General features: G+C 45.7%; 1 protein-coding gene across 10 annotated transcripts in view; it reads left to right on the plus strand.

Moving 5' to 3' along the window:
• Nucleotides 1-22,604, plus strand: part of LOC139279954 (mucin-2-like) — a 242,283-nt gene that overhangs the window by 84,082 nt on the left and 135,597 nt on the right. For 9 of the 10 annotated variants that reach the window (XM_070899303.1, XM_070899305.1, XM_070899304.1 and 6 more), the window contains 2 exons: nt 12,089-12,176; nt 12,269-12,378. In XM_070899303.1, the coding sequence (XP_070755404.1) occupies nt 12,089-12,176; nt 12,269-12,378 (198 nt within the window). The remainder of the gene's footprint in view (nt 1-12,088; nt 12,177-12,268; nt 12,379-22,604) is intronic. The other variant, XM_070899310.1, reaches the window with a different exon arrangement.

Genomic DNA, 22,604 nt, shown 5'->3' on the forward strand with positions numbered 1-22,604 from the left:
ACAGTCGGCGGCAAAATGACTCGTCTTGCCACAGTTGTAACATTCCCCTCGGCCCGCACTCTTACTACTCTTAGCCGCGGCCACTTCTTGTTTTATTTCCCCAGAGTTAATGTGGCATGCCCACTGGACAGCTTGGTCATAGGTGTCCGCGACTACCACCCCCATTTTTAAGATCTTTTGATGGTCGGCCGAAAGGCCGTCCTAAAACATGTGCCGTCACTGTGAGGGGGTGCTAGCCCTGTCCACCGGTCCTTTGGACACTTAGCCCAAACTATTTGGTGGACATCTCGCTCATGCATATCGTGGACCTCATAAAATTCTTCTAACTCTTGCCAAAATTCTACATTCCTCTTCCGTGGTTGTAGACTCCCCATATCCTGATTCGTCATTTGTTTTTCTGTGGGGGTGAAAGCGTAGTATTGATATCGGGGATTCCCTCCCTGTGTGCCCTGGGTTACCCGAAGAAGGGCTGCCCTTTCTGTATTTACTGAATCGTCATTTGACCCTTCCATCTCGGTCTCCTCATCAAAGGGAGGAACCGAGGCCGCTACTGCGGCAACATAAGTCGGAGAGAGGTCATAATCTGATCCCCCCCCCCCCCCCATTTGCCGGTTTGTTCATATATCTCTCTCCACTTTTATTCTTGGCTTCTGTTTCCTTACTTTTATCTACTAATTGTTTGGTTTTACTTTGTAACACACATAACTAATATACTAAAAGTACTCCGACTTTCTTTGCCTTTTTCTGTATCTGTTTCTGCCACCAATTCTTTTGCTCCTTGGGGACAGCCGAGGGATTCCACCCATCTTTAATCAATTTATCTATTAAGCCCTTCTGGTCGTCTGCATAGAACCTAAGATACCCTCCCGGCCCCCATTCAAGGTCTTTCCCCGAAGCCATTATATGATCTGACCTTCCCTCGCTTCCTCTGTGAATGAGTCTCTTCACACGAGCCTTCTTCTATTCCGTCATTTATTTATTGCAATGGGATTATCCTTCAACTCTCACACCAGTTCATGCGTATCACACAGTCACTCACAGGTTTCCGCCATCACTTTGTCCTCTCAGTGTTCCCTTCGATCTTAATTCTTGGCCATCACGTGGGCATTTGCCCTCTTAATTCCGGCTCAAGTTAGGTGATTGAGATAGTTTGTGACAATTGAAGTGACGGGGACACTTGTTTCTCTTACACCCCACTTATCTTACTTATATTCTACTTTATCTTAATTTCTACTCACTGTGTCTGTTATCAAACCTCCCCGAGTACACTTGTTCGTTGGGTGTCTGGCGGCCTCACCCCTGCTGGTTCAACGTTCCAATTTCTGGGATGTCGTGAAACCCGACCTTATCCCCGCACGTTCGAGTCTCGGTCAGGAGGGCTTACCGGTACACCCTGCTCGCAGCGCCAAAACTGTTGGGGGAAACCCCGAGGTAGGAATAAATCTACTCCGAGACTACATTAGAGAGTTGAAAACACACACAGTTTATTAATACAAGGTACCAGGGGAGTTGTATGTAGGTCCCTCAACCAGGCAACAACTCAATTTGGTGTTACACATACAGCAATTTTATAGTCGTGTTTGTCCGGCTCACTTCCTTATCTTTGGCCAGCATCTGGTGTGCAGTTGACCTCTTTCCTTGAGCTGGCAGTTGGTTTCCATGTTGGTTTCTCGCAATTGCTTATCGCATCCTGTCCTTCAGTACATGCTAAGTCAACTGTTTTGTTTTTCTCAAGCACAGCAATTTCGCACTAACTCTATTAACCCTTTCAGTCATGATCTCTGGGCGCATGAGATCGGGGTGCAATGCCGTAGCACCACCGCTAAACCCCCGCCTAATATGGCGGGAGTCGATGTCAGCACCACGCCCAGTCGCAAATGCATATGCACGCCGTTAGCGCTTCCAAGAGTGTTTAAAGACCAGGCCCTAATATCTGCCACCAATCCCATGGTCTACAGGGTCGTAGTGATACCCACCCTCCTGTATGGCTCAGAGACGTGGACCATGTACAGTAGGCACCTCAAATCGCTGGAGAAATATCACCAACGATGTCTCCGCAAGATCCTGCCAATCCCCTGGGAGGACAGATGCACCAACGTTAGTATCCTCGATCGAGCCAACATCCCCAGCGTTGAAGCACTAACCACACTCGACCAGTTTTGTTGGGCGGGCCACATTGTTCGCGTCATCATCATCATAGGCAGTCCCTCGGAATCGAGGAAGACTTGCTTCCACTCCTAAAGTGAGTTCTTTGGTGGCTGAAAAGTCCAATACGAGAGCCACAGACTCTGTCCCAGGTGGGACAGATAGTCGTTGAGGGAAGGGGTGACTGGGACTGGTTTGCCGCACGCTCTTTCCGCTGTCTGCGCTTGATTTCTGCATGCTCTCGGCATTGAGACGAGAGGTGCTCAGCGCTCTCTCGGATGCACTTCCTCCACTTAGGGCGGTCTTGGGCCAGGGACTCCCAGGTCTCAGTGGGGATGTCGCACGTTATCAGGAAGACTTTGAGGGTGTCCTTGTAATGTTTCCTCTGCCCACCTTTGGCTCGTTTGCTGTGAGGGAGCTCCGAGTAGAGCGCTTGCTTTGGGAGTCCCGTGTCTGGCATGCAGACTATGTGGCCTGCCCAGCGGAGCTGATCAAGTGTGGTCAGTGCTTCAATGCTGGGGATGTTGGCCTGAATGAGATCGCTGATGTTGGTGCGCCTGTCCTCTCAGGGGATTTGTAGGATCTTGCGGAGACATCGTTGGTGATATTTCTCCAGCAACTTGAGGTGTCTACTGTATATGGTCCATGTCTCTGAGCCATACAGGAGGTCAGGTATTACTACAGCCCTGTAGACCATGAGCTTGGTAGCAATTTTGAGGGCCTGGTCTTCAAACACTCGTTTCCTCAGGTGGCCGAAGGAGGCGATGTTGGATCTCGTTGTCGATGCCTGCTCTTGTTGATAGGAGGCTCCCGAGATATGGGAAGTAGTCCCCATATCCAGGGCTGAGCCTGTATAATAGCGTAAGGCCCATGCTTTCATACGCCTCATTAAATACGTCGACTATGTCCTGGAGTACAGCCTGTGCGCAGACGCAGGCGTCGTCCACGTACTGTAGCTTGACGACAGAGGTTGAGATGGTCTTGGATCTGGCCTGGAGGCAGCGCAGATTGAACAGGTTCCCACTGGTTCTGTAGTTTAGTTCCACTCCAGTGGGGAGCTTGTTAACTGAGAATGGAGCATGGTGGCGAGAAAGATTGAGAAGAGGGTTGGGGTGATGACGCAGCCCTGTTTGACCGTGGTCTGGACATGGATTGGGTCTATAATGGATCCGTTGGTAAGGATCACGGCCTGCATGTCGTCGTGGAGCAGGCGGAGGATGGTGATGAAATTTTGGGGGCATCCAAAACGGAGGAGGTCGCTCCATTGACCCTCGCAGTTGACAGTGTCAAAGGCCTTTGTAAGGTTGAAGGCGGCCATGTATAAAGGCTGGTGCTGTTCCCTGCATTTTTCCTGTAGCTGTTGCGCTGCAAAAATCATGTCCATTGTACCCCGTAGGGGATGAAATCCGCACTCTGACTCTGGGAGGAGCTCCTTGGCCAAGGGAAGAAGACGGTTGAGGAGGACTCTAGCGCCGACTTTCCCAGTGGCTGATAGCAGGGAGATTCGCTTGTAGTTGCCGCAGTTGGACTTGTCCCCTTTTTAAAAAATGGTCACAATTACTGTATTCACGCCAGCAGTGTCTCCCTGCCATACTTCAATGCCTCAGCAGGGATTCCGTCTGCACCCGTAGCCTTGTTGTTTTTAAGCTGCATTACGGCTTTTTCTACCTCGTGCAGTGTTGGGGTCTCACTACATGCCTGACACAAGACTCCCAAAGCAAGCGCTCTACTCGGAACTCCTACACGGCAAGCGAGCCCAAGGTGGACAAAGGAAACCTTTCAAGGACACCCTAAAAGCATCCTTGATAAAATGCAACATCCCCACTGACACCTGGGAGTCCCTGGCCAAAGACAGCCCTAAGTGGAGGAAGTGCATCCGGGAGGGCGCTAAGCACCTTGAGTCCCGTCACTGAGAGCATGCAGAAAGCAAGCACAGGCAACGGAAGGAGTGTGCGGCAAACCAGGTTCCCCACCCGCCCTTTCCTTCAATGATTATCTGTCCCACCTGTGACAGAGACTAATTCCCATATTGAACTGTTCAGTCACCTAAGAACTCACTTTTAGAGTGGAAGCAAGTCTTCCTCGATCTCGAGGGACTGCCTATGATGCATAACGAGAGGTGCAAATGCACCCAATTTCTAGCCCCTAGCATTAAAAGACTGCAAAAGCAGTTGTCAATATATATATATCTCTGTTCATAAAAAACATGACAAAGTGATGGAAGGGGTCGTCGACAATGCTATCAATAAGCTCCTCACCGATGCCCAGTTTGGGTTCTGCCAACACCACTTAGCTCTAGACTTCTTGACAGCCTTGGTACAAATATTGATAAAAGGACTTAATTCCAGAGCTGAGGTAAGCATTTGACTGAGTATGGCATTAAGGAGCCTGACTAAAATTGAAGTCAATGGAATCAGGGCAAAATCTCTTCACTGGAGTCATACCTAGCACAAAGGAAGATGGTTGTGGTGATTGGAGGGCAATCATCTCAACCCCAGGTCATCGCTGCAGTCATTCCTCAAGGCAGTGTCCATGGTCCAACCATCTGCAGTTGCTTCATCAATGATTTTCCCTCCATCGTCAGGTCAGAAGTGGAGATGTTCGCTGATGACTGCACAGTGTTTAGTTCCATTTGCAACTTCTCAGATAATGAAGCAGTCCGTGTCCACATGCAGCAAGACCTTGACAACATTCAGGCTTGGGCTTATAAGTACCAAGTAACATTCGTGCCACATAAGTGCCAGGCAATGATTACCTCCAACAAGAAAAAGTCTTAACCACAGCCCCTTGACATTCAATGGCATTACCATCATAGAATCCCCCACCATCAATATCCTGGAGGTCACCATTGACCAGAAACTTAACTGGACCAGCCACATAAATACTGAGTGCAGGAGCATGTCAGAGGAATGGGTATTTTGTGGCAAATGTCTCTCCTCCTGACCCCCCCAAAGCCTTTCCACCATCTACAAGACACAAGTCAGGAGTGTGATGGAATACTCTCCATTTGCCTGGATGAGTGCTGTAAAGTCCTTACTCTCCAGTATGAAACCAACGAGGCACATTCTGGGGACAAGGTCACTCTGTGACCTTAACTCTTTATTCACAGGACTCCAAAGACCATGACCCTGCGTGGGACCTCCCTTTTTATATCTGTGTGATCAGGTAAGGAATGTCTCCCACAAGTTCACTCCTTGTGGTCAAGGTGTGCATCTAGGTTGAGTGTATACAGTAATCCAGTGGTGTTATATAGTGGTTACATACATGACATCACCTCCCCCCCCGAAAGTCTTATTGGGATCGTAGGTTTAGTCTTTCAGGTGGTCTACGCTCCCTCGTGGAGCGCCGCAGTTGAGGCTCTGGTTGTTGGACACTGATGTGAGTGTCTGTCACCTGTGGTGATTCCGGCCTGTCCGGGCTGACCGCAGGGACTGTGCATTCTTCTGATTGCTCTTGTGAGCTCCATCTCATGGTATTCTTCAGGTTCCTCCATGTCGATGCTGAACCTTTTCTTTACTTGGTCCAGATGCTTACGGCATATCTGACCATTGTTGAGTTTTACCACGATGACCCTATTCCCCTCTTTGTCAATTACAGTGCCCTCAAGCCATTTGGGCCCCATGGCGTGATTGAGGACAAATACAGGATCATTTCTTTCTGTACATCTCCCCCTCGAATTACGGTCATGGTACTCATTTTGTGACTTGTGCTTGCCCTCAACTATGTCGGTCAAGACTGGGTGGATAAGGGACAATCGAGTTTTGAGTGTCCGTTTCATTAGTAGCTCCGCGGGCGGGACCCCCGTGAGCGAGTGCGGTCGGGATCTATAGGCCAACAGGAGACGCGATAGGCGACATTGTGGGTAGGTCCTTGAATCCTGAGCATACCTTGCTTAATGATTTGGACCGCACATTCCGCCTGGCCATTGGAGGCCGACTTGAACGGCGCAGTCCTGACATGGTTGATGCCATTGCCTGACATAAACTCTTGGAGTTCGTAGCTTGTGAAACATGGGCCATTATCACTAACCAGGATGTCCGGCAAGCCATGGGTTGCAAAGATCGCAAGTAGGCTTTCCACGATGGTGGATGACGTGCATGAATTCAGAATGATGCACTCGATCCATTTCGAGTACGCATCTACCACAATAAGGAACATCTTTCCCATGAATGGGCCTGCATAGCCAACATGAATGTGTGACCATGGCCTGGTAGGCCAGGGCCACGGGCTGAGCGGGGCCTCCCTGGGGGCATTACCCAGCTAGGCACATGTCGTGCACCTGCGAACAGTGTTCCAAGTCTGAATCAATTCCAGGCCACCAAACGTGTGACCGGGCAATGGCCTTCATCGGCACAATGCCTGGGTGCTCGCTGTGGAGTTCCCTGATGAATGCCCCCCTGCCCTTCTGGGGCATAACTACCCAGCTGCCCCATAGTAGGCAGTCGGCTTGGATGGAGAGCTCAGCCATCCGTCTATGGAACGGTCTGACCACCTCAGGGTATGCTCCGTGTGCGGGCGCCCAATCCCCAGTCAGGACACATTTCTTAATCAGGGATAGGAGGGGTTCTCTGATTGTCCAGATTTTGATCTGGCGGGCTGTGATGGGGGAGCCTGCACTGTCAAAGGCATCGACAGCCATGACCATCTCGGCGCTTTGCTCCACTGACCCCTCAGTGGTGGCCAGTGGAAGCCTGCTGAGCGCGTCAGCGCAATTTTTAGTGCCGGGTCGGTGCCGGATGGAGTAGTCATAAGCAGCTAGCGTGAGAGCCCATCGCTGTATGCGAGCTGATGCGTTGGCATTGATAGCCTTGCTGTCTGACAACAGGGATGTTAATGGCTTGTGGTCCGTCTCTAATTCAAACTCCCTACCAAAGAGGTACTGATGCATTTTTTTTACACCATAGACACATGCAAGCACTTCCTTCTCGGCCATCCCATATCCCCGTTCTGCTTGAGAGAGCAACCTGGAGGCATAAGCCACAGGTTGTAGTTGACCCTCAGCATTGCCCTGCTGCAACACGCACCCAACCCCATAGGACGATGCATCACATGTCAGAAGCAATTTTTTACAGGGGTCGTACAGGGTCAACAACTTGTTTGAACAAAGTAGGTTTCGCACCCGATCAAAAGCCTATTCCTGACAGTCCCCCCAAAACCAATCGCAACCCTTACGCAGGAGCATGTGTAGTGGCTCCAACAACGTGCTCAAGTTCGGCAGAAAGTTCCCGAAATAGTTCAACAGTCCCAGGAATGAACGCAACTCCGATGTATTGCAGGGCCTGGGTGCTTGTCGAATCGCCTCTGTTTTGGATTCGGTGGGCCGAATCCCATCTGCAGCAACCCTCCTGCCCAGAAACTCAACCTCAGGAGCTAAGAACACACATTTAGACTTCTTGAGTCGCAGGCCTGCCCGGTCCAGTTGGCGTAGCACCTCCTCCAGGTTGTGGAGGCGTTCCTCGGTGTCTCGACCCGTGATGAGGATGTCGTTCTGGAATACGATCGTTCCAGGAATGGATTTAAGCAGACTTTCCATGTTTCTTTGAAAAATCGCGGCCGCTGATCGAATGCCAAATGGGCACCTGTTATAAACGAACAGTCCAGAGCGGCAGCCGATTCACTAACCCATTGTGTGTGACAGCCAACATTGCACTGCCTAGCACCGGAATGATTTCTTTAGTGTAAGTCTGTAATTTGTGTCTCAATATGTGCTAATTTGGGTCTACTGGCTTTAAGTGGCCATAGCTTCTCAAATTGCTGAACGCCCATGAGTGACTGGCTGGCCCCAGTGTCCAGCTCCATGCGTACTGGGATACCGTGATCTTATTGAATGGTGGTGCAGGCTCGAAGGGCCGAATAGCCTACTCCTGCACCTATTTTCTATCTTTCTATGTTCGATCCTTAATCTGGGCTGTGAGCTAATAAAACCCTCATCATCATTGGTGGCGTTTTGGTGTATGAACTGTGAATATTCGCCACATGGACCTGCTGAACCTTGGCGTCCATCGATTTGCCCCAAAAGTCATACTGCCTCAAAGAACCCTCTTCTGGTCCATCCGCCTCATATATTAGTCTGGTTGCAGGCTTCCTGCACATTCGAGCTAAGTGGCCACTGAGATTGCAGTTCCTGCAGACAAACTGTTGAAATCTGCAAGATCTGGCTGAGTGTTTTCCCCCACACCTCCAGCATGAGTTAAAGTTTCCATTGTTGGGAACAAAGGGACTATGGCCAGGCATTCCGCGCTGACTGTCCCTTTGACTGCTCTTAAGTACCCTATTAGTGGGTGTCAATGGCCCCATCCCGGGCCGCATTGTCCACTGTGATGCTGTGAATGTCCGTTCAGCCTGCCATTGTCTCTGTTGAAGTCCTACTCTTGGATCTATTGCTGCCTGGGGAGTGTCGGACTGCCCCTGCCTGCCTGCGGGGCTCTGAGTCGCATTGATGATGTTGACTCCCTGATCCATCGCCGCGTTAGAGGCAGAATTGTGCGCGTATATTATTTTCATCTCTTCCTCCCCTGCCATGAAAGTTCGAGCTATCAACGCCGCCGCTTCCAAGGTCAAATCCTTGATCTCAATTAATTTGCGGAAAATTCCCGCATGACCGATGCCCTCGATAAAGAAGTCCCTTAGCATCTCCTCCCTGCAGGCGTCTGTGAACTTACAGAGGCTGGCCAAATGGTGGAGGTCCGCCACGAAGTCCGGTATGCTCTGTCCTTCATGATGTCGGTGGGTGTCGAATCTGTGTCGGGCCATATGTATGCTATTTGTCGCTGTGAGGTGCTCCCCGATCAATTTGCTAAGTTGTTCAAAGGTTTTGTCCGCCGGATTTTTGGGTGTTAGTAAGTCCTTCACGAGCGCGCAAGTCTTTGGTGCGCAGCTGGTTAAAAGATGAGCCCTTCGCTTGTCGGCCACTGCATCCCCCAGCCATTCTTTCGTAACGAAGCTTTGCTGAAGCCTCTCAACAAAATCGTCCCAGTCTTCCCCAACACAGTACCATTCCTCTGTGCTATCGGTGCCCATTCTCGTGGGTCGTGAATTCCCGTTTCTCGTCGCCAATGTAAAGTCCTTACTCTACAGTATGAAACCACACGAGGCACATTCTGGGGACAAGGTCACTCTGTGACCTTAACTCTTTATTCACAGGACTCCAAAGACCATGACCCTGCATGGGACCTCCCTTTTTATACCTGTGTGATCAGGTAAGGTGTGTCTCCCACAAGTTCACCCCTTGTGGTCAAGGTGTGCATCTAGGTTGAGTGTATACAGTAATACAGTGGTGTTACATTGTTGTTACATACATGACAAGTGCAGCACCAACAACACTCAGGAAGCTCAACACCATCCAGGACCAAGCAGCCCGCTTGATTGGCAGCCCAGTCAGTTCCTCCAACACTGGTGCACCGTGGCTGCTAGAAACAGTATAACTAGGGTAAGATTGTAGCCCTAGGTGGGAAGTCGTCGAAAGGAGAGAGGGAGACAGTTGAACTTAACTGGCTGTAATGGGCTGTTCTTCTGCGACCAAACCTTATGTAATCTCGGTGCTGGTTCTGAGTATGAAACACAAAAGGTTAGCATGCAGGTACAGCAAGTGATCAGAAAGGCCAATGGAATCTTGGCCTTTATTGCAAAGGGGGTGGAGTATAAAAGCAGGTAAGTCTTGCTACAGTTATACAGGGTATTGAGGCCATACCTGGAATACTGCGTGCAGTTTTGGTTTCCATATTTACGAAAGGATATACTTGCTTTGAAGGCAGTTCAGAGAAGGTTCACCAGGTTGATTCTGGAGATGAGGGGGTTGACAAGGAGGAAAGTTTGAGTAGGTTGAGTCTCTACTCATTGGAATTCAGAAGAATGAGAGGTGATCTTATTGAAACGTATAAGATTATGAGGGGGCTTGACAAGGTGGATGCAGAGAGGATGTTTCCACTGATGGGGGAGACTAGAACTAGAGGGCATAATCTTAGAATAAGGGGTCGCCCTTTTAAAACAGAGATGAGGAGGAATTTCTTCTCAGAGGGTTGTAAATCTATGGAATTCGCTGCCTCAGAGAGCTGTGGATGCCGAGACATTGAATAAATTTAAGACAGAAATAGACAGTTTCCTAACCGATAAGGGAATAAGGGGTTATAGGGAGAGGGCAGGTCCATGCAGGGCAGGGAAGTGGAGCTGAGTCCATGATCAGATCAGCCATGATCTTATTAAATGGCGGAGCAGGCTCGAGGGGCCATATGGCCTACTCCTGCTTCTATTTCATGTTGGTTCATAGTGTGTATAATTCTGTATCTGGACTTATTATTGGCATACAGGTGCAGGACTGCAATCTTTGTCAATAATATTACAAAATTTACATTGCTAACACCTTGACTGATGTAAACCGTAACGGCAATGATCATAACAGGGTCAATTTGGGTTGGTGGTGTAAGGGTGAGTGGGTGTGAGGACTTGCTGGCCTGGGTTTCCGGCTCGAGGTATTTTTAATCCCGGACCTCACTTATATGCCATTTGTTGCACATTCTGGACACTGAGCAGCTGCCAACGGGCGATGATCACATAGCCCTTGGCTGCCTTCTATATTTAAGAGGGAGTTAGATATGGCTCTTATGGTTAAGGGGATCAAGGGGTATGGAGAGAAGGCAGGAAAGGGGTACTGAAGGAATGATCAGCCATGATCTTATTGAATGGCGGTGCAGACTCGAAGGGCCGAATGGCCTACTCCTGCACCTATTTTTCTATGTTTCTTTCTATGCCTGCCCACTGCCAAGTAAAAAGCTGTGAGGAGGTTTTGGAGACTCCTGGGTGGTAAGGGGGTGAGTCCGGGGATGGGGTGGCCGTAACTTTCTTGGTTGGGCAAGGAGGACCATTGCCGCTCCTCCGAGCCCCACAAAGGAAATCTTTTCATTTACCTGCAGAGCTTTGTCATTCCTTCCACCAGCCGCCAACCTGCTTCAGCCTGGCAAGAAAGATATGGAAGATTCCGTCCTCAAGCTCCTGGTTAAAATGCAATTAGCGTCCTATAGACATCATGGGGCCTCAATTAGCATTTATGCATGAAGGTTTCGCTTGAGTCTATGGATGCCTCATCCGCTGCCAAAACTAATTATATTAAAATTGGAAAACAAAAGCAAAATACTTCGGATGCTGGAATCGGAAATAAAAACAGAAAATGCTGGAAATCTCTGTGGGTCAGGCAGCATCAACATCTGGGTTCTGATGAAGGGTCATCAACCCGAAACGTTAACTCTGTTTCTCTCTCCACAGATGCTGCCTGACCCGCTGAGATTTCCAGCATTTTCTGTTTTTATATTAAAATTGGAGATGGGCGGTGAAATGGAACTGCTCCATTTTAAATGGTTTCTCGCTCTGTTTTCACTCACTAGGAGAAATAAAAGTTCCCCCTTGGAGGCAATTTTAACCTTGAGTGCTAGTGTAAAATGGGAAATCTCCAAACGGTTGCCCATTTTACGGACCGTCCAATTTTCCCTTCGGCTGACTTCATGGGTGGCTAATTGGCCATTGCCCATTTTATATCATCACTCACAGTTTAAATTACACCATTGTTATTAAAGGTGATTTGACTGTTGCATCCCAAACCCAGCAGCCCATTCTTTCTACCTAGGACAGCTGGAGCGACAGATTTAATAGCAATTGATAGAGATTGGATCTGGATGGGAAGGAGCAATTACATTGTGAGATCAGCCCACAATTGAAACAGTGGCTCTGGCAGTGTAGCCGCAGCATGACTCTGCTGGATAAAAAGTTTTCGCAAAATAAAATAATTCATTACTTACATATTTTTAGTTGACACAATTTTAGTGATTCTATCATTAATGAAACATTCAGCATTTTCAAAACTGCTTCCTTGGGAAAAAAAAGTATATTTTTCATAATTAGCTTGAAATGTAGCTCCCAATACTTTTTCTAATGTTTTTCTCTTTTGCATTAGCTTGAACTGGGCCAGCAGTTTGTCAATACAACATGTGGGTTGTGCGGTGATTTCAACGGCATCCGTGATAATGAATTTTTTTCAAATGGTACGTGCACTGGGCACTGCCCATCACATTTGATTATGTTATGTTTAATATTACATGCACTTTGTTCATTTATTGCCCATCGCTGATTACAGGCCACCACTTGACTCCTATCCAGTATGGAAACTTGCAGAAACTGAATGGTCCCATGGAGCAATGCAAAGATGTACCCTCATCTGAAAATGACAAAAATTGTTCAAAATTTGTAAGTGAATGCTTCTCCTTAATTAAACTTCCTTCTGGCTTGAACCTGTTTTATCTCAGCAATTGTAGTTTCTAATTTATCTGTGGATTTTAAGATACTTATTAAAGGCTGTGAATCTGGATGGTACAGTAAACTGTTCTTACAGAGAATGTACAACACAGAAACAGGCCATTCAGCCCAACTGGTCCATGCCAGTGTTTATGCTCCACCTGGTCCTCCTCCCACCCCTCTTCATCTAACCCTATCAACATGACCCTATCAATACATTTCTCCCTCATGTGTTTATCTAGCTTCCCCTTAACTGCATCTATGCTATTCGCCCTCAACTACTCCTTCTGGTAGCGAGTTCCACATTCTGGATACTCTCTGGGTAAAGACATTTCTCCTCAATTCCCTTTAGGATTTATTAATGACTATCTTATATTTATGGCTCCCAGTTCTGGTCTCTCACTGCCATCAGGTGCTTTGGGATGTCCGGAGTTTGTGAAAGGTGCTATATAAATACATTTTTCTTTTTTATTAACCTTGTAAATCTTTTTCGCACTCAATACAGTGCCTCTATATCCTTTTTATAAGATGGAGACCAGAGCTGTGCACAATACTCTTAAGTGTGGTCTAACCAAGGTTTTATATGAGTTTAACACAACTTCTTATACCACCACCACTTTGGATTGAATGTTGCCCAGCCTGTTGTGGGATTATAGCCTCTTTTCTGCAGGATAATCTTAGTTCTAAATCAGCACAGGTGCACAGCACTAAACTGATATTAACTTAGCCAACTTGGTATTAAATTGTTATTCTCACTGAGAAAGGCCACAAGGCATATGATTGGACTGGAATATACCCAGGACTCCTCAAGGAAATGAGACAAGGAATGAATAGTCAAGGCTCTGGCTAATATTTTGAGGTGTATTATTGATGGGGTGTATTATTGAATGGGTGTATTCTTGATGGGGTGTATTCTTGATGGGGTGCAGTCGTGCTGAGGTGTCTTATTGATGGGGTGTATTATTGAAGGGGTGTATTATTGAAGGGGTGTATTATTGAAGGGGTGTATTATTGAAGGGGTGTATTATTGAAGGGGTGTATTATTGAAGGGGTGTATTATTGAAGGGGTGTATTATTGAAGGGGTGTATTATTGAAGGGGTGTATTATTGAAGGGGTGTATTATTGAAGGGGTGTATTATTGAAGGGGTGTATTATTGATGGGGTGCAGTCGTGCTGAGGTGTATTATTGATGGTGTCTTATTGATGGCGTGTCTTATTGATGGGGTGTCTTATTGACGGGCTGTATTATTGACGAGGTGTATTATTGACGGGGTGTATTATTGACGGGGTGTATTATTGACGGGGTGTATTATTGACGGGGTGTATTATTGACGGGGTGTATTATTGACGGGGTGTATTATTGACGAGGTGTATTATTGACGGGGTGTATTATTGACGGGGTGTATTATTGACGGGCTGTATTATTGACGGGCTGTATTATTGATGATGGGCTGTATTATTGATGGGGTGTATTATTGATGGGGTGTATTATTTTTGATATTCAAAAAAGGAGTGAAAGATGAACCTGTAAATTATAGGTCAGTAAACCTAACCTCAGTAATGGGTTTTATGGGATTCTGTCAGTGGAGCTCGGTGGCTGTAAATCAAAATAGATTTAGAAGCAGGAAGTTGTGCCTCATCAATCTATTGAAAGATCATTAAGTTAACAAAAATAATTCAGTCAATAAAATCTTTTGGAATTTTATAGCAGATTTGATAACTTTCCCAATGTAAGGTTTAGAAAGAAAACTGGAGCTCATTGAATTAATCACAAATTAACTGGATGCAGAGGTGATAAATCAGAAAAGCTTTGGTTGCGAAATTGGGTCTGTTTTGGGACTCTTGCTGTTAACACCAATAATTTAGAAAAGGAAATTTCTTGTAATATTACAACGTTTGTTGAGACTGATATCCATTCAAATGGCCCAAATCCCTTTGAATACTGTCAGTTGATTTTAATATAGTTATTATAAATGTGATGTTATGCCTATTAGGCCATGAAACATATACATCAAACATAGAAAATAGGTGCAGGAGTAGGCCATTCGGTCCTTCGAGCCTGCACCGCCATTCAATAAGATCATGGCTGATCATGAAGATTGGAAAATTAGAAGGCTAAGATGTAATTATTGAACATTCAGTCAAATATCCATTCCATATGATGCTAGCACAAGATAGATATGGATGAAGAAAGCAATTTCTAGAAAGTCTCTATGGCATTTCCATCACAGCAACTGTCTCTTAAATGATTGCAGGCTGTTTACCTCCAGTATCTGGGAGACCATTTCACATGTTGATCACTTTTAATGTGAATCAGAACTTCTTGATATCAGTCCTAAACTTTCACTAGTTTGAATCAGTGTCCCCTTGATCTAATGTTTATGGTTTGATTTGAAAGAACATTCCAATTTGCCTTTTCAAGATGATTCACTATCTTACATAGCTCTATGTCGTCTCCTCGGAGACATTTCTTTACTAAGCCTTATTACTCAGTCCTTTTATCAATAAGGATAATCGTACACTGGGATGTCAATCAAAAGGGGTTGATTATGAACCAAGACATTCTAATCCCATAGATCACTAGTGAGGCCAATGTTGGTCACCCCATCTTCAAGCTCACAGAGGATCAAATAGGATGGACTTAGGATTTTAAAGTTGTGAAGTGCTAAATATCATGTCAAGCAAGGCAACAAGTCAAAGATGTATAATGTGGCATGTAAGGCTGGAGGTGTGACGGTATTTGGAGCTTTATTTGATTGACCTTCAGGTGGAAGGGCGTTGAAATGGGTTGAGTCGAGTGGTTTGTACAAGGAAACAGTAGACAAGGGTAATGGAGTAGATATAATATATCTGGATTTTCATAAGGTACCAGATGGTAAACACAAGGCTGAAGTGGAGTTAGGGGACAGGTAACAGAATGGATAGACTGGCAAAAAGTGGGAAGTGGTGTTCCACAGAGATCAGGGCTGGGAGTCTGGAACCACTGTTGTTCACAATTTACATTAACAATTTGGACTCGGAAATTGGAAGTACAATTTCTAAATTGACAGACGTTATCAAATTGGGGAATGTAGTTAAATGTGACAAAATAGAAGAGGACAATAACAAACTTGCAGAATGGGCATGTAATTGGCAAGTGAATTTCAATATAGATAAGTGTGAGGTGGTACATTTTGCTAGGAAGAATAAAGAAGCCACGTACTGCTTGGATAATAAGAGTCTAAATGGGTCAGAGTAGCAAAGGGATTTCAGTTACATTTACAAATCACTAAAAGTAGCAACACAGGTTAATAAGACCATAAACAAAGCAGACCAAGCACTTGGGCTCATTTCAAAAGGGATAGAACTGAAAAGCAGAGAAGTTGCATTAAATTTGTATCGAACCTTGATTAGACTACACAGGAGTACTGTACACAGTTCTGGTCTCCATATTATAAAAAGGATATCGAGGTACTGGAGAAGGTGTAAAAAAGATTCACAAGGTTGATACCAGAACTGAGAGGATATACTTATCAGGAATAGGTGAACAGGCTGGGACACTTTTCTCTAAAAGAGAAGTCTGAGGGGTAGAGGACTTTGAAGATAACAAAATGTTTGATAGGGTAGACGTAGAGAAAATGGCCTAGAGATTTGGGAGGGTTGGGGGGGTGGTTTAGCACCACCCGTTACCACCAAATTCGGCAAACAAAATGTCGACAAGTCCTGCTGCAACTGCCATTTTCGGATGACCAGCAGCTCGGGCGATGGCTGCGCTTGCTCGAGATATGTAGATTATGCAGATCGTGTTGTCAGTGAGTGTGCAACGCTCACTTAATGCCCAATCTGCGAGTTTCGACTTTGCCGCTCCACTTACCTTGAGCTGAGCATGTGTTGACAAGCAGGAAGGAGGCATCAGCAGCAGTATTTAAAGGGATCATTTGCACCTGGCATGTTTGTTCAGTTTGACTGGCTCTGTGCAACTCCAACAGCTTTATTAACTTCTTTCAAGTTTCTAAGGTAACATGGAGTATTGCTGCAAGTGGAGAATGCCTTCATTATTATTTAAAGGCTTCTGCTCACAACACTTGGTCACAGTCAAGGAGGCTCTACTGGCAGTCCCCCTTGCGCTCGAGTATCTTCGGGAGAGGGAGTGGAGGCAGCAAAGATGAGAAGGAGAGCTAGGAGGGCTCTCAACGGGAGGCCTTACCCACCTAGGTTCTTCAGAGAGGAGTTCTCTTCTATCCACTTAAGCGAGGAGCAGTGTATTAGGAGGCTATGCCTCACCAAGGATGTGGTCACAGAACTCTTCCACCACCTGCAACCAGATCTGTAGCGGAAGAGCAGGACGAACACAACTCTCCCAGTGGCAGTCAAGGTAGCAGGAGACATAGCTAACATCTCACAGTTCGCCATCCATCGCTGCAGCCGGGAGGTCACTGCGGCTCCCTACACCAGGAGAAGGAACTTTATTTTCTTCTCTCTGAGCAGAGAGAAGGACGAGCACGCATGAGGCTTTTCAGGATAGTGGCTTCCCCATGGTGCAGGGCACCATCGACTGCATACACGTGGCTTTGGGGGCAACAATCCTGAGAACTCGCGTAACTGCAAGAGCTGCCATTCCTTTACTGTGCAGTTGGTGCACGACCACGCCCAGCACTTCCTGATGGTCAATGCCCGCTATCCTGGCAGCATTCATGATGCCTTCATCCTGCGTCACCCCGGTGTGCCAGCAATCTTCCAGCCACCAAAGCAAACTCGAAGGTGGGTCCTCAGAGACAAGGGCTATCTGCTGCCCATCTGCCTCATCACTCCCCTCCACAACCCCAACTCTCATGCCCAGCACTCACATGAGAGTCATGCGTCCACCAGGAACATCATCAGGCAAACCATCAGGCTAATGAAGCAATGATTTCGCTGTTTTGTCCTCTGAGGAGGAGCTCTCCAGTACTCGGCAGAGCAGTTGTCCCATTTTGTGGTTGTCTACTGCAAGCTTCACACCTTGGCCATCATGAGGGCGCAGCCCTTCCCACTAGGGACTGCGGGATCACCTCAGGAGGAGAAGGATGAGGGAGAGGACGAGGGGAATCATAGAATGGTTACAGCACAGAAGGAGGCCATTCGGCCCGTTGAGCCCATGTCGATTCTTAGCTAGTCCCACTTCCCTGCCCTTTCCCCATAGCCCTGTAATTTTATTTTCTTTCAAAAGGAAGTTGGCTAAGTATCAAAAATTGAGGCTGCCTCCACCACCCTTTCAGGCAGTGCATTCCAGATCTTAACCACTCGCTGCGTAAAAATGTTTTTTCTTTCATCGCCTTTGGTTCTTTTGCCAATCGCCTTACATCTGTGTCCTCTGGTTCTTGACCTTTCTGCCAATGGGAACAGCTTCTCTCTATCTACTCTGTCCAGACCCCTCATGATTTTGAACACCTCTATCAAATCTCTTCTTAACCTTCTCTGTTCTAAGGAGAACAACCCCAGCTTCTCCAGTCTATCCACATAACTGAAGTCCCTCATACCTGGAATCATTCTCGTAAATCTTTTTTGTACTCTTTCCAAGGCCTTCACATCCTTCCTAAAGTGTGGTGCCCATAATTGGACACAATACTCAAGTTTCTGCTGAACCAGTGTTTTATCAAGGATCATCATAATTTCCACACTTTTGTATACCTCTATTTATAAAGCCCAGGATCCCCCAAGTCTTTTTAACCACTTTCTCAACCTGCCCTGCCACCTTCAACGATTTATGCACAACCACCCACAGGTCTCCCTGTTGGTGCACCACCTTTTGGATTGTACCATTTAGTTTAGATTTCCTCTCCTCAGTCTTTCTACCAAAATGCAACACTTCACACTTTTAAAAACATAAGAAATAGGAGTAGGAGTAGGCCACCTGGCTCCACGAGCCTGCTCCGCCATTTAATAAGATCATGGCTGATCTAATCATGGACTCAGCTCCACTTCCCTGCCCGCTCCCCATAACCCTTCACTCCCTTATCACTCAAAAATCTGTCTATCTACGCCTTAAATATATTCAATGACCCAGCCTCCACAGCTTTCTGTTTCAGGGAATTCCATAGATTTACAATCCTCCGAGAAGAAATTCTTCCTCATCTTAGTTTTAAATGGGCGGCCCCTTATTCTGAGACTACGTCCTCTAGTTTTAGTTTCCCCTATGAGTGGAAAAATCCACTTTGCATCTACCTTGTCGAGCACGCTCATTATCTTATATGTTTCGATAAGATCACCTCTCATTCTTCTGAACTCCAATGAGTATCGGCCCAACCTACTCAACCTATCTTCCTAAGTCAACCCCCTCATCGCCGGAATCAACCTAGTGAACCTTCTCTGAACAGCCTCCAATGCAAGTATATCCTTCCTTAAATTCGGAGACCAAAACTGTACGCAGTATTCTAGGTGTGTCCTCATCAATACCCTGTACAGTTGTAGCAGGACTTCTCTGCTTTTATACTCTATCCCCCTTGCAATAAAGACCAACATTCCATTTGTCTTCCTGATTACTTGCTGTACCTGCATACTAACTTTTTGTATTTCATGCACAAGGGCCCCCAGGTCCCTCTGTACTTACATAGAACATAGCAGTAGTAGGCCATTCGGCCTTTCGAGCCTCCACCGTCATTCAATGGCTGATCCTCTATCTCTACACCATATTCCCGCTTTCCCCGTATCCTTTGATGCCTTTTGTGTCTAGAAATCTATCTCCTTCTTAAATATATTTAGTGACTTGGCCTCCACAGCCTTCTGTGGTAGAGAATTCCACAGCTTCATCACCCTCAGTGAAAAACTTTCTCCTCATCTCGGTCCTAAATTTCCTACCCCGTATCCAGAGACTGTGACCCCTAGACTTCCCAGCTAGGGGAAACATCCTCCCCAAATCCAGTCTATCCAACCTAGTCAGAATTTTATACGTTTCAATGAGATCCCCTCTTATGCTTCTAAACTCTAATGAATATGGACCTAGTTGACCCAATCTCTCCTCATACGACAATCCTGCCATCCCAGGAATCAGTCTGGTGAACTTTCACTGCACTCCCTCTATGGCAAGTATATCCTTTCTTAGGTAAGGAGACCAAAACTGCACACAATACTCCAAGTATGGCCTCACCAAGGCCCTGTATAACTGTAGTAAGACATCCTTGCTCCTGTACTCAAACCCTCTTGCAATGAAGGCCAACATACCATTTGCCTTCCTAACTGCTTGCTGCATCTGCATGTTTGCTTTCAATGACTGATGTACAAGGACACCCAGGTCCCTCTGTACATCGACACTTCCCAAGCCATCACCATTTAAATAATACTTTGTCCTTATATTTTTCCTACTAAAATGGATAAATTCACATTTATCCATGTTATACTGCATCTGCCATGTGTTTGCCCACTCACTCAACCTATCTAAATCGCCTTGCAGCATCTTTGCATCCCCTCACAACTCACAATCTCACCTAGTTTTGTGTCGTCAGCAAACTTGGAAACATTTGGTTCCCTCATTCAAGTCATTTATATTTTATATATACACACACACGTATATTGTGAATAGCTGGGGCCCAAGCACTGATCCCTATGGTACCCCACTAGTTACTGCCCACCACCCTGAAAAAGACCCGTTTATTCCTACTCTCTGTTTTCTGTTATTAAACCAATTTTCAATCCATGCCAGTATATTACCCCCAATCCTATGTGCTTTAATTTTGCACATTAACCTCTTATGTGGGACTTTATCAAAGGTCTTCTGAAAATCCAAACACACGACATCCACTGGCTCTCCCTTATCTATTCTATCAGTTACATCCTCAAAAAACTCCAGTAGGTTTGTCAACACGATTTTCCTTTCATAAATCCATGTTGGCTTAGTCTAATCCCGTTGATATCTAAGTTTCCATTATCATATCCTTTATAATACTCTAGCATTTTCCCTACTATTAATGTTAGGCTAACCGGTCTGTAGTTCCCCGTTTTCTCTCTCCCTCCTTTTTTAAATAGTGGGGTTACATTTGCCACCCTCCAATCTGCAGGAACTGTTCCATAATCTATAGAATTTTGGAAGATGACAACCAATGCATCCACTACTGCCATGGCTACCTCTTTTAGTACTCTGGGATGCAGATCATCAGGTCCTGGGGATTTATCGGCCTTCAGTCCCATTAGTTTCTCCAGCACTATTTTCTTACTAATAATCATTTCCTTTAATTCCTCTTGCTCACTAGACCCTTGGTTCCCTCGCATTTCTGGGACGTTATTTGTGTTCTCTTCCATGAAGACAGACCAAAGTAGTTATTTAATTGTTCTGCCATTTCCTTGTTCCCCATTATAACTTCTCCCGTTTCAAACTGTAAAGGACCTACATTTGTCTTAACTAATTTTTTTCTTTTTGCCTACTTGTAGAAACTTTTGCAGTCAATTTTTCTGTTCCTTGCAAGTTGACTCATAGTCTATTTTTCCCCTCTTTATCAATCTCTTGGTCCTTTTTTGCTGAATTCTAAACTGCTCCCAATCCTCAGGCTTGCTACGTTTTCTGACAACTTTGTATAACTCTTCTTTGGATCTAACACTATCCTTAATTTCTTTTGCTAGCCATGGTTGGGCCACTTTTCCTTTTGTGTTTTTACACCAGAAAGGAATGTATAACTGTTGTAATTCATGCATTCGTTCCTTAAATGTTAGCCATTGCCGATCCACCATCATGCCTTTTAATAAATCTTCCCAATCTATCATACCTTCGTTTCCTTTGTTTAGATTTAGGACCCTAGTTTCAGATTGGACTACTTCACTTTCCATCTTAATAAAGAATTCAATCACGTTATGGTCACTCTTCCCTAAAGGACCCGGCACAACAAGACTGTTAATTAACCCCTCTTTTCCTTTTTTTGTACCTCTTACTATGTTTTTATATTTCTTGCCAGTTTACTTTCATAATTTATTTTCCCTTGCTATCATTCTTTTAGTTATTCTTTTATGGCTTTTAAAAGTTTCTCAATCCTCTGGCCTCACACTAGTCTTGGCCACATTGTATGCCTTTGTCAATTTAATACCATCCCGTATTTCCTTAGTTAGCCACGGTTGGTTATCCCTTCTCTTACATCCTTTCCTTCTCATTGGGATATATTTTTGTTGCGTTATGAAGTATCTCCTTAAGTGTCTGCCACTGCTCATCAACCATCCCATTTTCCCAGTCCACTTTAGCCAACTCTGCTTTCATACCTTTGTAGTCTCCTTTATTTAAGCTTAGGACACTGGTTTGAGATCCAACTTTCTCACCCTTCAACTGAATTTGAAATTGAACCATGTTATGGTCACTCATTCCTAGAGGATCCTTTACTAGGAGATCATTTATTAATCCTGTCTCATTACACAGTACCAGACCTAAGATAGCCTGCTCCCTGGTTGGTTCCGCAACGTACTGTTCAAGGAAACTATCCCGGATCTATGAACTCTTCCTCAAGGCTACCCTGGCCAATTTGCTTTATCCAATCAATATAAAGGTTAAAATCGCCCATGATTATTGCCGTTCCTTTTTTACAAGTCTCCATTATTTCTTGATTTATACTCCATCTAACAGTGTTGCTGCTGTTAAGGGGTCTAGAGACTACACCCACCAGCGACTTTTCCCCTTATTATTCCTTATCTCCACACAAACTGATTCAACATCTTGGATCGTCTGAGCCAAATTCTGTGTTAAATTTCATTTGCCACGAGTCCGCCCATTTCACCAGCCTGTTTGAGTCTTCCTGAAGTATATCACTCTCCTCCTAACTGTTCACTGTACTTCTAAGTTTTGTCTCGTGCAAATTTTGAAATCTTGCCCTGTACACCACATCCAACTCATTAACACATATCAAGAAAAGCAGTGGTCCTAGAACTGCCCCCTTGGGAACACCACTGTAAACTTTCCTCCAGTCCGAAAACCAACCTTTCACCGCTACGGTTTCCTGTCACTTAGCCAATTTCGTATCCAGGCTGTTACTGAACCTTTTACTCCATGGGCTTCCATTTTGCTGGCAAGCCTATTATGTGGCACTTTGTCGAACGTCTTTTGGAAATCCATGTACACTATGTCAATGTCATTACCCTTATCAACCCTCTCTGTTACCGCATCAAAAAACTCGATCATATTGGTTAAACACGATTTCCCTTTAACAAATCCGTGCTGGCTTTCCTTAATTAATCCACCCCTATCCAAGTG

The sequence above is a fragment of the Pristiophorus japonicus genome, chromosome 14 (assembly GCF_044704955.1).
Source record: "Pristiophorus japonicus isolate sPriJap1 chromosome 14, sPriJap1.hap1, whole genome shotgun sequence".
Classification (NCBI taxonomy): Eukaryota; Metazoa; Chordata; class Chondrichthyes; family Pristiophoridae; genus Pristiophorus; species Pristiophorus japonicus.